This window comes from Leptidea sinapis, chromosome 42 (genome assembly GCF_905404315.1).
Source record: "Leptidea sinapis chromosome 42, ilLepSina1.1, whole genome shotgun sequence".
Classification (NCBI taxonomy): domain Eukaryota; kingdom Metazoa; phylum Arthropoda; class Insecta; order Lepidoptera; family Pieridae; genus Leptidea; species Leptidea sinapis.
In genome coordinates this window covers 5,918,547-5,934,563 of record NC_066306.1, presented here as the reverse complement: position 1 = coordinate 5,934,563, position 16,017 = coordinate 5,918,547, and the positions used below count along the sequence as shown (strand labels likewise).

Sequence of the window (16,017 nt, the reverse complement as noted above, 5' to 3'; positions counted from 1 at the left end):
CCGTGTCATGTAATTCTGTAGTGACAAGTGTAAGATAAAGTCAAACGGCCTTACAAATAAATTTGGTATAAAGTTATAACTGATGATAAACAAAGAAAATGCAAAATGTTTACAATATCGTTGACAACACTGTCAATACAATGATAATTCTGAAGTTTTCCGAATGACAAGCTGCCTTACAAATAAACGCGGGAAATGTTATACGTCCGAATAAACCATTCGTAAGCAAAATATCTATTTGTAAACATTTTACATATTCTTGGTTTATGCTTAGTTATAACTTTATGCCAATTTTATTTGTAAGGCCGAAAAAGTTTGGAGTAACTTTACAACGCGTTTATAACTAACACAGATAGAATAAACGGTTTCTCGAGCCGAGTGAGATCTTGCGGTGTCTTTGAACTATAATGGTGAAGATTGCTAGATAAATCTGAGCTGTCTTAAATTGAGGTTCACTATCATTGTTCAAAGCTCAGCAATAAACTGGAAGCTTTAGTGAATTACATCTTGACGTGTCCACGTCACATCAGTGGCCACGAAAAAGTTTTCATCGGTTTCGCTTTAGGGCATTGTTGGAGCGTTTAACCTATAGTCAACCGCCAGTGGGAGCGTCCTTTGCACAGGATGCCGGCTAGATAATGGATACCACGACAGCGCCTATTTCTGCCGTGAAACAGTATTGTGTAAGCATTATTGTGTTTCGGTCTGAAGGGCGCCGTAGCTAGTGAAATTACTGGGTAAATGAGATTGGACTCCCGTAGCACGAATTTGGAGGTAAAAAATATTATAGTTGATAGAGCTTTAGTGCACGATTATAATGATACCACTCTTGTTACAAGGTAATGCACCGTTTTCAAGAAAATAACGAAAAAAATCTAACCTAACCTAAAACAGGTAAATAAACACTACATGAGCGCAGCCATCGCGGCGGGAGGCTAAAAACTGTCATTAAATGATTTTGGTTTTTTCGTAAAATATTAGGACAGGTAAAGGGTTTAAGCTCATACAGCCATAAATTGTATGAAAAACAGTGAAATGATAGGTAAAAATAGTCTGGGACAAATTAGACGCTTCATCAATAATTATTTTTAGATAAAAGGAAAACATTTATAAAAGGGTTCATTGTTCATGTTCATCAATCACCAAAGCTCTATCAACTACAATTTATTAAAATTGGCTAGATTAGGTTATGTTAGAACAGTTAAAACAACGCACGAGCCAAGCGTAGCGTGCCGCGGCAGCGGCCGGCGAGTGCCAGAAACGAATTCTAGGCGTTTCCCTTCCTTTCCTCCGCAAAAATGTCCCAATCCTTATCATATATCATAATTTGAGTTTAGATTGTAATATTTATAATGCTTTTTTCTCTGGAACGGTTATTACGGCATTACCTTGTAATAAGAGTGCTAGCATTATAATCGTGGAATTAAACTCTATCAATTACAGTATTTTTTATCTCATCATTCGTGCTACGGGCGAGCGCAGTTGTAGTGCCGAATTTTTGGGTTTTCCAAGAATCCTCGGCACTCCACTGTAATAGAGAGGGCGTATCAAGTACCATCAGCGCAACCTACTGCTCGTCTCGTCCCTTATTTTCATAAATAAAATGAAATGCGATGCTCACTTGGGATTATGGTAAAGAATCCACTTTTCATTACACATCACAATTTACCTCAAAATCCCTTCATATATGTATCGCTTCCAGGTTCAATTTTATAAGGCAAGATTTTAAGGTCAGTCTCTCTGTAGGTCAGTTATATCACGGGGCACCCGTATTTCAATAATAATAATCTTTATTTACAATTGAATAAGGTCACTTTTACAATCGGTCTATTATAAATTTTATTTAGATTACGTTTCTCTTATTCTACCTAAAAGGCATGCAAATATATGTAATATAAAATTTTATTTTATACAAAATTGAACCTAACCAATAATTATTGTTAATTAAGCAATACAATAACTATAATTCTAATAAAACAGTAAGCTTAATTAATGACGCGCATTTTGAAGAAAATTATAATCAATGTCAAAGTCAAATAAACTTTATTCAATTAGGCTTAAGCTGAGCGCTTTTGAATATTCACTATAAATATTTCTTTTAAATTACTGAATCTACCATAAGTTTGTAAAAAGTAGAGCTCGTGAGAAGAACATACAAGAAACACAACGGCCACTCTTGTTAATCAATAGAGTATTTTACAATGTCTGTAATATATAAAACGAATTAGTAAGGTGATGCATCCAATTGTGTTCAAAGTGTTTTAAATATCAAATAAAATATATATAATAAAATATATTATAAAGAATAAACTGTATAAATATAAATTATCGTATATTGGATGCATCAACCTTTAGAGCTTGAATTAATTGTTTGTGTAATGATGCTAACTGAACATTATATAAGAAAATAAAATGCATTTATTACTTTATAAATCTTTTTGATGTCATTTCTAACACTATCACCGTCACCACAGAAGAAGCGACGCAAGACACTCTCCCAGCACTCTTTTTTGCGGTCTTTTTATTAAAGTACACAATATTGTACTGACATTGTTATTGCTATAAAATAACCATATTCTAGTCCCATGCTGTCCGATCACTTAGATATTCAGCTGTGGAGTAGTAGGATTTACGACAGAGCCATTTTATAATAAAACATTTAAATTTATTTATGCATAATGCCTGAACAGTGGCTGGGACTTTATTATAAAAGTGTACACATTTACCCTTAAAGCTATTTTGTATCTTATGAAGCCTACTAGAATTAGTTACAAGCAATCGCTTATTTCTAGTGTTTTAATAATGAAAATCATTATTTAGTGAAAAAGATGTCGATTTTTGTGAACATTTATTAAAAAATCACCTTTGTACTTAAAACGTGTGTGTCTCTGACGGGATACGGTACAATATGGGATCTATCATCCACTTAGATATTTCCGTTAGAGATATTCTTCTTTCTCGCGTGTTTACACTAACCTCACGTTTAGTTATTATCCTTTGTAGCCAAAAAGTGTCTTAATACAGCGCTATTTATAACCTCTACCAGTGGGAGGCTCCTTTGCACAGGATGCCGGCTAGATTATGGGTACCACAACGGCGCCTATTTCAGCCGTTAAGCAGTAACGTGTAAGTATTACTGTGTTTCGGTCCGAAGGGCGCCGTAGCTAGTGAAATTACTGGACAAATGAGACTTAACATCTTATGCCTCAAGGTGACAAGCGCAGTTGTAGTGCCGCTTAGAATTTTTGGGTTTTTCAAACATCTTGAGTGGCACTGCATTGTAATGGGCAGGGCGTATCAATTACTATCAGTAGAACTTTTGAGAACCATTCAGGGCAAAATTTTAAGAAATTAACATCTTGTTGTTGCTTCTCAATATTCTTGATAATGTTACCTATCTTCATAGTCACATAAGTAAATTTTCTAGAAACTGTCATAACCATAATATTAACACCAGGAACAAACATAAACATATTTACCCTACTACTCGGCTAAGTCGAGTTAGTCTTTTGTTGGGCGATGTATATGCTTTTACAACAAGATTCCAGAAAATGTTCAAAATAAATGAATTACGTTATTAAAAAAAATGTTAAAAAACGTTTGTGTGGTAAAGGTTACTATAACATAAATGACTTTCATAATGATACCAGACCGCCCCAGGCAATTACGTAATAAGTTAATTGTACGATAATATTAATAATAATACTTTGTAACCATATTTTTATTTCTTTCAATCTTTAGTTCTTCTTAGGTCTCAGACATAGTTTTTCGAATAGATGGTAGTTTCCCTTTCAATAAGTCATATCCTATTTTGAATAAAATGTTTGAATTTGAATTATCTTTATTCCAGCATCAACAGTCCTCGACGAAGATGGTGGAGGATAAATCAGAACCTCCTGTTTGGATTGGGACACGTATACAACGATCTATGTGCAGCCATGTGGTTCTCTTACATGATGCTCTTCTTCCAAGCTGTGCTGGAGATGAGAGCAGTCGTTGCTGGCGGAATGTTACTTTTAGGTATCTTTTATTATTAATAAAGTAAGTACTAACCATAAAAAGTACAATATTCCTCATTTCTTAAATATCTTACAGGGCAAGTTGTTGATGCTTTGGCGACACCAATCGTTGGAGTGCTTGCGGACAAATATAGCACCAAAAAGATCTGGCATTTGACAGGTAAGATAATCAAACAATTTAAACGCACGCAATTTTCTTTTTTTTTTAAAGGAAAAAATGCGGAACTCTCAATAAAAATTGAAATATCACTTCTTACCATTATTTTTTTTTTATTGAAAGTTGTCTTATCACCTCTCTTCGCGAATTCTTATCTATATATTTAAAAGAGAATGTATGTTTGTATGTTCCCTAATAACTCCTAAACTATTCGACCGATCCCAATGAAATCTTTTGTAATAGATTCGTTGAAGCTCAAGGAAGGTTTACATATATAATTTATATGGCAAAACAACGTTTGCCAGGTCAGCTAGTATAATATACAATTTAATTTATTTATTTTTTTTTATAAGAGGGGGGCAAGAGGCTTACGTAATGGGAATTGGGAAGTGATAAAGCAACTTCCCATCAACATCCGCAACACCAAGAGAACAATTGAGAGATAATTAACTGCAGTGCCTTTTATACTTTACTTTACTTTATCTATTTTATCAACTATAACCTGCCCAATAATTGAAATTAAAAAAAAAAGGATAGGTAGAGCGATATGCAACAAAATTTTATACTCTCAATGGGGTGAGCAGGTTATCAAGTAGGTCCTGTAGATACAGCCACGACTGGACCAAACATGCCAAGACTTAACTTTGACTTTGAATTAAGAACTAGATCGCAATTCCATCTACTACGCTCCGTAAAATTGCTAAATGTTTTAGAGTTGATTGTGTTATATTTTATAATAAACTCCGAAATGATATTTAAATATTACAAATGTATCGTAAAAAATAAATTAATATCTAAGGCCTATTATAATGTGAAAGATTATTTGAATGATAAAGATAGTTGGAATTAATGTTCTAAATTTTGTTAATAAATATTGTTATACTCATTTGAATGCTATTTTAACTTTTGTACTTCATCCTGACTTGCACTAAATAACTTATAAAGTTTTACAGTGAATAAAGATTATTTTTTACTTTTATAGATATCATCGGACGGTCAGCTTAGCAGTACACTACTTTGGATTTAATAGCGCCAGAGACCTAACTCCCGTTGATTAATTACAAGTCCTTCTTACTTTAAACAGATAGAATTAGGCGCTGTTTTTACCAAATTTTATCTTTATAAGTAGTTAAACTAAGAATAATAGTTGTATTATCTGTATTCTTAATATCTGTTTTCTTTTGTATAAAATGTATATAAATTATTTATATCATATAAAACATTGCTGTGCCCTTACAGGGCGTCACAAATTGTCTACCCTTTTAATGTACCACCCTTCTGTAATTAATAATTAATTATTTGAATTAATAATTAGAAGTGACACCAAAAATAATTCTAGAGGAATAAATTTTGAGAAAACAAATTCCATGTTATGCCTTAACCCCTTATTCATAATAGTCTGCTAACTTAAAGCATTCCTAATTCTCACTCTGTCTTCTTCTATTGACCTAAGTCAGAATGAGAAAAAACGCTCCTAGGCGGCTGTTTAAAGTTAGCGGACCATTATGAATCCCTTATTCATTAATATGTTAATCATTTATAACATGTTTGTTGCCATACTTCTTCTATATGGCTTGATCAATTTTTATTAAATCTTATATGTATATTTGGAAGTCTGAGAATCCGATTGTAATCTATTTTAATACCCCAAAAATTTATTTATTGCAATTTATTTTTACTAATTTATATGGCAATACAACGTTTGCCGGGTCAGCTAGGTTTTATTTAATTAAGTTTATAAAGGTTATTTGGCGCTATGAAAAAGCCCGCTGAGTTTCTTGCGCCCGTTCTCTCAGGTCTGAGGCACATTTTTTCGCACGGGTGTTAGTTTTTGAAGTTCAATAAGTGATTTTAAATCCTATTTTGAATAAAAATATTTGAATTTGACTTTGACTCAGGTTCAGCACTTGTCACCTGTACATTTCCCCTACTGTTTGTACGCTGTTGGGGATGCTGGATGAGGAACAACCCAGAATATTTGTCGCTGTGGATGCCGTTTTACTACGCTGTTCTCATAACAATATTCCAAATCGGCTGGGCTGTGGTTCAGATCTCCCACTTGGCAATGATACCAACCATCACTGACAGCTTGCAGATACGGTCCGAGTTGACATCTATACGGTAATTTCTCCAGTTTTTAATCTGTTGTTGTTAATCTGTGACATATCTTATAGCTAAGTTTTCAAAGAGTTATTAAAATTTCTAAGCTGTAATTTCGGACGGACGTCAATGTCACAGTAGACATATGTCTACTTTGTCAATGTACTTGAAATTAAAATTACCTTAGCAAGGTAACGTGACTCTAAATTTAAATTTGGTGGATTGGCAAAGATGGCGGAGCATATCAGCCTTGCGAAACTCTCTAAAAAAGCGATTCACTCGATTGTATGAAACGTGCAGTCATTGATAGATTGATAGATGACGGTTATAATCTTGTAAACAAACGTGACAGCCGAAATCCATTATGTTTTAAGTAACTGTTCACTTTCGAACTTAGCCGGATTATACTTCGTGGCCAATCGCGATAATGTAATTACTTCTATTTCAAACTTATGTCAAATGACTGCACGTTTCATACTAAACTAAATCTCAATTTTTGCTTAGGCAGTCATGCCTCTTATTACGTAGTATTTACATTCTCTTTGGAGCATGTATTTTTTAAGGAAAAAAATATCAAATGACGTTACGTTACGGCGGAATATCCAAGATAGCGGATATTATACTAAGTTTGTTTTAAGTTAGTAATGTTTTTCTCATAAATATCTACTACCTACGTAATCTTGATTTTAATAGTGCAGCCTAATCCATATTATTTGTTTTTAATATCTCATTATTTTGATATAAATTATCAGTCTCTAAATATGGTTAAGTATTTATTATTGGTAGTAAAATAGATGTATATCATGTGTAGATATAGTAGATATGCATGGGTTAAAAAAGCGGTGCGGTACACATCTTAAAAATAACAGAATTGATAGTTAATTATTTAAATATTCTATGAATAACAGACGTGTTTATCTAGAATCCATATCGGAAAGCAACTATGCGCACTTTTATTATTAACCAGCATGTCTAATATTTGACAAGTAGGTTGTATTTCTGAAGTTTCTGTAAGTTTATTATAGGAGGCTCCTTTGCACAGGGAGCCGGCTAGATTATGGGAACCACAACGGCGCCTATTTCTGCGGTGAAGCAGTAATGTGTAAGCATTGAAGGGTGCCGTAGCTACTGAACTTACTGGGCAAATGAGACTCAACATCTTATGTCGGAAGGTTTCGTGCGCAATTGTAGTGCCGCTCAAAATTTTTGGGTTTTTCAAGAATCCTGAGCGGCACTGCATTGTAATGGGTAGGGCGTATCAATTACCATCAGCTGAACGTCCTGCTCGTCTCGTCTCTTATTTTCACCAAAAAAAACCTAGGATATAAATAAAATACTATGACCCAATTTTAACTTTATTTATTGCGTAAATTAGTGTTATTTTCCCATGCTTTACAGCCTGCACTTTCTCTGTTAATTTCTACAATACAATATTAAATTTCATTCAAAGTGCGACGATTTTAATTTTTTTTTTACAAGAATTTTATTGAAATTTATCATTTATATCGTTAAGGCGTTCGTTGAACCTAGTATTGCTGTTTCAATATAAGTTAATCTCGGTTTTTGCAGTTACATGGCTTCCGTGATATCCAGTTTGATGGTCTACTTCATAACATGGATTGTACTGAGAGCAACAAAGTATAGTAATTACATTGGACCTACCGACGACTATAAATTCATGGTTAGTTTTTGAAGATATTGTTATGAAGCTCACGTTGAATTTTCGCGAGTCATAGAATTCCGGCGTAGGGGAATCTTGACCTTATGAAACACACTTTAAGGTCGAGTATCGCATTGCATGCTATTACATAAACGATGTTTTAAATACAAAAAAATATTTGAGTAAAATCCTTAGGTGTAGGTATAAACAGCAGGACTTGTGAAACAACAATACTCGAGGACGTGATATATCGCCATCATACTACAGAGTGGACCAAAAGTCCGTTTATAATAATTGGAATGATGATTAAAAAAAAACTAATTACAGTAGATCAAAATTGTTTATTGTTTTCGATAGTCAACAAAAGGGGAATTTATTTCTTAAAAATCACATTATCCATATGCAATCCTTCATTATTCTGGCATTGCTGCAATCTAGAGCGGAAATTTTCGATGACAGCTTTACATGTTTCTGTTGAGATGTTTTGGATTTCTGTGCGAATACGATCCTTTAAGTCGTCAAGAGTTACTGGGTTGGTTGGCTGGAATACAGGGGTTTTTGATTACCATACCATAGTGTCTTTCCAATAACGACAATTTTGTCTATTAACATGCCCATTTAGGTGGAAGTGTGCCTCGTTGAGAAAAAATGTTTGTAAAACTTGTGAATTGCTCTACCATTTCGTTCGCAAACTGCAACCTAGTGGCATGGTCCTGAGGCCTTAATTCCTGCACCATTTGGATTTTATAGGGATGTAGACTTAAATCTTTCTTGAGAATGCGGTTTAATACATAATTATCTTGGCACGTTAAGGACAGCAGACCGCTTTCGAGTTGAAAGTCCAGGTTGGTCACGAACAGACGATTTTACTCGCTCCACGTTTTCGGGGTCCCTCGACGTTCTAGGCCGGCCAGATCGAGGTAAATCCATTATTGAACCCGTCTTCTCAAACTTGAGCACACATTTTTTAATTAACACACCTGATAGAGCTTGATTTTTGTGTCGTATCTTGTAATGATTGCAAAACTTTCGTTGAGCTAAGGTCGCAGAATCGTTGTTTCGATATTACTCGAGTACACTAAACGCACGTTGGCTACCGCTGAACGACGCCATGGTACTAAATTCCCATTGGCCGTTCTTGCAATGCGTAACCCCTCCACCCCCCTCCGCCGCCGCTGCTAGACGCTGCAACCAAATCAAATGTTAACAGACTTTTGGACCACCCTGTATATGAAGACAAAAACCACTGCCCTAAGAGACGCGCCAAAAAAACGAAGTTTTAATTAATTATGTAATTTCGACATAATTTTTTATTAATAATCATTAATTACTTTCACAATTACGTGAAGAATAACAACTAAGGTTATTATGAAAACTGATTATTCATCATTACTTCATAATATATTTCATCATACTCTTTTAAATAAATGTTTTTAGAAACGTCATTCCATACCAAAAACTGTTTACGTTTTGGTTTTAGATAGGGCACCGCAGCTGCCACTCTCTATACACACATATATATCGTGTAACGGTCCTAAATCTGACCTTATCGTGTAACGCTAGAAATTCTGACGCTTAGCTCGAATAGAAAGCCCGCGCGGCGAGCCGACCAAATGTCCGTATAAAAGCTTCGCTTCAAATAACAAAATTAAATATTAATTAAGTACTCAGTTGGTTAAGTAACCGAAAGTTAAGTTATTAAATACGAAATGCATGTGTGGACGCACTGATTACACGCCTATCGCGGGGCGCAGATATGGGAAGTGGGAAGGCGGAAACACAGACCTACCTACCTACACAAATGACATTCCTGGCGATAAAGTGAACATTCAATACGAGGCAATAAAAGCTGGAGTGCCTCAGGGTATTAGGTCCGGTTCTGTACCTACTACACACAAATGACAATTCTGGCGATAAAGTGAACATTCAATACGAGGCAATAAAAGCTGGAGTGCGTCAGGGAAGTGTATTAGGTCCGGTCCTGTACCTACTATATACAAATGATTTTCCTGGCGATAAAGTGAGTATTCAATACGATGCAAGTACTTTACCTAAATTTTAAACTGAGCACACTAGTGTGGTGATATTTCAGCATCTAAAAACATACCGACCTATGAAATATACTTAAATACAGTTTAAATGTATGTTCGTAATAAGAAAAAAAACTACGCTTAAAAAAACCGACTTCAAAAACTCAAAATTACAAAATAACTTAAAAGAGATTTAATTTAATACACCTCTTATACAACCTTTAATATTAATAAAATACTTTTATTTGTATGTGCTACCTATTGATAGCGTTGAAGTCGGTGCTTGCCAGCGTGGGTTGTTTGGTTCTAGACAAAGCTATCCCTCTCAAAGTCATACGTGGCGAGTGTACCTGCTATTTGTACATACATAAAAAATACCAATCGAATTGAGAACCTCCTTCTTTTCGAAGTCGGATAAAAATGTAGATTAACTTAATGTATATTTTCAGAACGTTTCACTGATCATATCAGGCATTGGAATTATATCAATCACTCTGTTCCATGTGCTTTTTAAACTTAGATTGAGGACTGAACAAAATGGGATAAAAACGAAACTTAGCCCGGAGTCGGACACGGAAACCGGTGAGGGTATCCTGAAGGAAACAAAGTCCAAAATAATGCATTTTCTAAGAATGCCACTGCTATATCAAACAAGTTTATTGTAAGTTCACCTATGTCTAGTATTTTTTATAAACAGAAGTAGTTTGCAGCTATTTTTAGTTTATGAATTAGCTATTCAACTCAGAAATGCTACCTATGCTAAGATTTTACGGACACTAAAAGGCAAAAACCTTTTTTTTCTCACGTCAATAAATGGTCTGATAGCAGGTATATAAAACATATTTTTTGATGGAAATTAGTAAAGTTATGTTTGCCTTGAAGAAGGAAGAAAATGATGAAAAATTAACAGTATTAACAATAAAGTGACAGTACTAATCAGTAGTCAAATACCAAATTTGTGGAAGTATATAGGCCAACCAGTTGTAACCAGTTGTAAGAACACAAATGTTTTAACTTTTTTATGAAAGTCAAAAAACGAGCGTTAGGCTCATCTGGTGTTAAATGTTGAGCGCCAACCACATTCTCCTGAATGTCCTTATGATTACAAGGAAATTCATTCCACAGTTTGGTTGGAAGTTCCTTGAAATCATGTGAAGAAACGTAGCACGTCATACGGACGATGTGGATGATATTCAAGTTTGTGGCGTAACATGTGAAGATGAAATTTGGCTGCAGAAATCAGGGCAAACATCTTTTCAGAACACTCCCCGTGATAAGTACGGTAGAAGACATATAGTAAAAATCGTTCACAGAGCTTAGCCTCTACAATAATTCTAGCTGCTTTGCGTTACACACAGTCAAATAGTTCGAGATGATACGGGGGTGCATCAAACCAGAGGTGAGACCAATATTCCTTTATGTGGCCCAACCTGCGGCTTGTAGAGTGTTAGAATGTAGGCTGGCTTGAAGTATTAATTGCCTGGCTCTATTTATAACCCCCAATTTCTTTGAAGTTTTACCTTCCAGACGACCGCGGAAACTGCAATCGTTCGAGTTTTCGTGACCCAGTATTCCGATATTTGGCGAGGCATTGGGGGAAGTGTTCTCGAAGAGCGGTGATACGACCAATGTATTTTTAGTTGTGTACGCAAAAACTTTTGTCTTCTAGAAGACAAAAGGTTTGGAAACCCTAGGGTTTAAATGGGACAAGGTTCTTTTTACTCCATTCTGCAACCTTGTTAAGGGTTATCGCTTTGTTAGATTCTTTTAGAATGACCATTTATTGCGTGTGAAGTAAGCGTAACCTAGTTTGAAAAGTATTATTTGGTAATGATACCTGTACTGTATTTTAACAAAACTTTACAAGTAAACATTTAAACAAACTCTGGAGTAAAAGAATATTTCAAACAATATATTATCTTTACTTCCAATTTTTTATATCCGACAGATACGTGTTCTCTCGACTCTACTGGGCTCTCAGTCTAGTGTACGTGCCCTTGTTCCTAGAAGAGCGACTATCTGTGAATCCTACGGAAGGATCCGAATTAGTTGCAAGTGTGCCGCTGATCCTGTATATCTCCTCCTTGTTGTTCTCATTCCTGTTAAAGAGCAACATCAGCAAAATTGGCAATCAGGTAGGACAAAAAAGCAAGTTAATAATCATAGGTAGTATAGGTAGTTCGGCAGTGAATGAGAAACAAATGGAAAAAAACACAGACTCTGAAATACATTCAGCATTTAAGAGGCCAGATTATGGTTATGGTTGGTAAAGCGGCTTTAGTATTCAGGCTTCAGGGCAATCACATCTGTGTCACTGCTAACATTGAGCTGTAATCAACAAGCGACCAGGTTACTTCGGCGCCGGGTAAACAGGGTCGTATGAAAAATAACTGAGCATCAAAGATGGGCAGTTCAACTGTTTTTCAATATAGTTGCTCTTATATGTTACGTATTCTTGTTATTACTGCAAGACGCGTATCTCCTTAGGGTTCCGTGCCCAACGGGAAACCAACGGAAACTCTATTTATGTGTCTGTCTGTCTGTTGGCTGTATCATATGAGTCGCAATATTCAATTAAAACCAAGACGGCGAATTCGAAAATACTGCCAGGTTTTATTTACAAAAATGCCTTCGTGTATCAGGCACACCCGCTCTTCGCCAGTTTTTAGCTGTTAGCCATAGAAAAAATTTATATGTTCACGGGGTACATTTAATTTAAATTTGACATTAATTTTATTTTTCAGATAGCATATTTAATTGGAAGTGTATTCAGCCTTGTAAGCTGTCTATGGATAGCACTGACTATCGATCCTGAAGCTAGCGTCGTTCAGATATACATGGTAGCTGCATTAATTGGTAAGTGATTTACTGAATCACTTACCTATCACTACTTAGTTTTAGGTAATAGGCACACAGTTATTGTGTTTTCTATCGCATCTATTGCCGGTACTTTTGAAAAGCCCAAAATCCGCATAAAAATTGCAATATCACCCTCACAATGTGGCGTTCATCTAATAATTCTCAGCGATTCTACAGTGCTCTAAAAAACTCTGGAAATGATATACTATTTCTTCTGGATATCAATGATATTTTATCATGTAGGACATCCCCAACATGAAATAGAATGCAGGTACCTGAGATGCCGTAGAAACGTCCATTCAGAGCTACTATCTCAGTCATTCGTCGATGAGAGTTGGATGAATATTGTTTCTTCTATTCAGGTCTCTTTTGAGAAAGTCTCTTGTGAACAGATTTTTTTCTTGAAACTACAGACGCGGAAGTTAATAAAAATCATGGTATAGGTATGTCACCTAGACATAAACAGTCTTTTTGAGGAAAATATATTATATATTATTTATTACACAAAATCCACACAACTTAAATTAGGTTATAATAATACTATTTTGTAGAACTTACTTCTCATAACGTATTTACAATATTTATCATGAATTTAAATTTATATAAAAATATTATTAGGTTCGTACTGTTCATTCTCAATTCTGAATATGTATTACTGTGACTATGGAACTCAGATCGTTATCAAATTTATTGTGGCATAATGTGATTGACCTACATTTAGTATGATTTTAGTACTTTTAATTACACATAATAAATATCTTATAATTCTCGACATTTAACAGCAATATGGTAATGAATGACCACTAAAATTAGTATTTCGAATCTGTTAACACGCTGCTAAGTGCTAGATAACGTACCATTTTTTAAATATTTCGTTATATTAGGTTATGGTTACCAGTATAGACTACCTATTCATTAAATCAAGCAATGGATAACGACATTTAATATTGTACTTCCCATCAAAATTTATAATTTAGAATATCTTATAGTACTTTGCTAAATAATAAAACAATTTTTATTAAAATAATTGTGAGGTTGCAAACATCTAATAGTTACGAGTTGGTGAAAATGGTACAAGCAGTGGCTATCAAAGAATGAAAGCCACTGAACTTGACATTATATACTTTTATCCATTGAAGGTTTGTTAAGAAATGTTATGTTTATTTTATTAGTGATGCAGCAATATACTATATCAAATGAATTAGGTACCTTCATTCAGAGACAACTGATATTGACACAAATATTTAATAGAGGAAACCTCTACAAATTGAAAATACAGTAAACATATGAGAAGCGAACTAGCCTAGCCTCCCGAAATTCTCTCACAACAGTTTTTGCTTTTGCGTCACCCAGTCACAGCGCTCTAGTACGTTATACGCATAGATATTTAGTTTTACCGCCGCAAAAATTAAGAGCACCATAATATTCATGATTATTGATCTCTTACTTACTTTCACACTACAACCCTGGATGTTTGTGTACTTATTTGTCGTAGGAAAAATTAATAAATGAATCGCGATGAAGTAACAATATTATTACAGCACTCTATAAACTTAAACCGGATCGTTCTTTTTCACAATTAATGTATACTGCTAGATTTCTGTGATGGTGTTGTTTCTCTTTATATACACCCATGCTTTAAATCCTCTGTTAAAGATTCTAAAACAGTTAGCTTATTGCCAACATTAAAACACCCATTGTCCTAATAACCATTACAACATCCAAACGAGTGTTGTAATGTAATTCAGTACAACGTTACAACACTCGTTTGAATGATGTAATGGTTACTTGGACTTTCTTTTTAAATGTTAGCACTAAGCCAACAGTTTCAGAATCTTTTATAGAGGATTCATAATATGGATGTAGACAAAGTCTTGTATACAACATGTGATACTATTACCACTACTTACCCACATTCGTGAATAAATAACCATTACTGAATATTGATTTATCTATTTGCAGGCGCTGGTAGTTCCATAACACTCGTGTCTAGTCTGTGTGTGACAGCAGACCTGATAGGCCCACATTCACACCAAGGAGCTTCTATCTATTCCATTGTCACATTTGCTGATAAATTAGTCACTGGCATAGCTGTTGTTGCAATTGAAAATTAGTAAGTATAATAGAAAATTTAGCTTTACCGCACGTTACCACACGTGAATTGTAAAAAAGGAGCCACTGCGATTATTAGATTATTGACAGTACTTTAGCGTAACCATGATACGGTATGGTGGTGTGTATAGACTATTGGCAAAGATGCTTGTGTGCGTGGCAACTTGACACTCAAAGGCATCTTACTAATTTTGTAACTTGTATACGTTTCGTGTTATAAAACATTGAAATTAATACCATACCAATAACAACATATATATATTTTTTTTTTCAGCAAATGTGATGACGCCTTGGATTGTCCTCAGTACTACAGAGGTGTTTTGACGTACGCATGTGGAGGCAGTGCTGTTTTAGGAATTTTATCTTTATCACTGACAACAATAGGAACAAATAAAAAGACTTAAATGTAACAATGGTTTTTGTGCTTTTAGAATAGTTTTTTTTTAAACCTGTGTAGTTTAGATAATTATGCATAATATTATCTGTAATTATAATGCGTGTCAGGTATTATAATTACACAGGCCCCACCATTTGGCATTATAGGTCAGCAGATTGGGATGCAGCAGAATGAGTCCCTTTTCCCTTGTCCCTTATGATAATCATATAACATTTGGCTGTTGAAGTAGCCGATGTACGATGACCTGCTACTGGACATGAATATTTTCATACCAAGTTTCGTAGTTTTAATCGGTGCGTAGTCAAAGTCAAAGTCAAAAAAAAACTTTATTCACTGTAAAACTTTATAAGTTATTTAGTGCAAGACAGGATGAAGTAGAAAAGTTACAATAGCATTCAAATGAGTATAACAATATTCATTTACAAAATTTAGAACATCAATTCCAACTATCTTTATCATTCAAATAATCTTTCACATTATAATAGGCCTTAGATGTTAATTTATTTTTTACGATACATTTAAATTTTTTAAAAGGTAATATTTTAATTTCATTTGGGAATTTATTATAAAATATAACACAATCCACTTTAGTGTCTAGGTTACGGAGCTGGCCACAAATATACTTTCAAATTCAAATATTTTTATTCAAAATAGGATTTAATATCACTTATTGAACGTTAAAA

At 34.5% G+C, this 16,017-nt stretch overlaps 1 protein-coding gene across 3 annotated transcripts in view; it reads left to right on the top strand.

Moving 5' to 3' along the window:
• Positions 1–15,350, top strand: part of LOC126976790 (major facilitator superfamily domain-containing protein 12-like) — an 80,587-nt gene extending 65,237 nt beyond the window's left edge. For 2 of the 3 annotated variants that reach the window (XM_050825391.1, XM_050825390.1), the window contains 9 exons: positions 3,851–4,020; positions 4,096–4,179; positions 6,075–6,297; positions 7,846–7,957; positions 10,416–10,627; positions 11,915–12,101; positions 12,711–12,822; positions 14,788–14,938; positions 15,212–15,350. In XM_050825391.1, the coding sequence (XP_050681348.1) occupies positions 3,851–4,020; positions 4,096–4,179; positions 6,075–6,297; positions 7,846–7,957; positions 10,416–10,627; positions 11,915–12,101; positions 12,711–12,822; positions 14,788–14,938; positions 15,212–15,341 (1,381 nt within the window). In that variant the 3' untranslated portion in view covers positions 15,342–15,350. Of the gene's footprint in view, positions 1–3,850; positions 4,021–4,095; positions 4,180–6,074; positions 6,298–7,845; positions 7,958–10,415; positions 10,628–11,914; positions 12,102–12,710; positions 12,823–14,787; positions 14,940–15,211 lie in introns of those variants that run through there. The other variant, XM_050825392.1, reaches the window with a different exon arrangement.
• Positions 15,351–16,017: the final 667 nt, after the last annotated feature.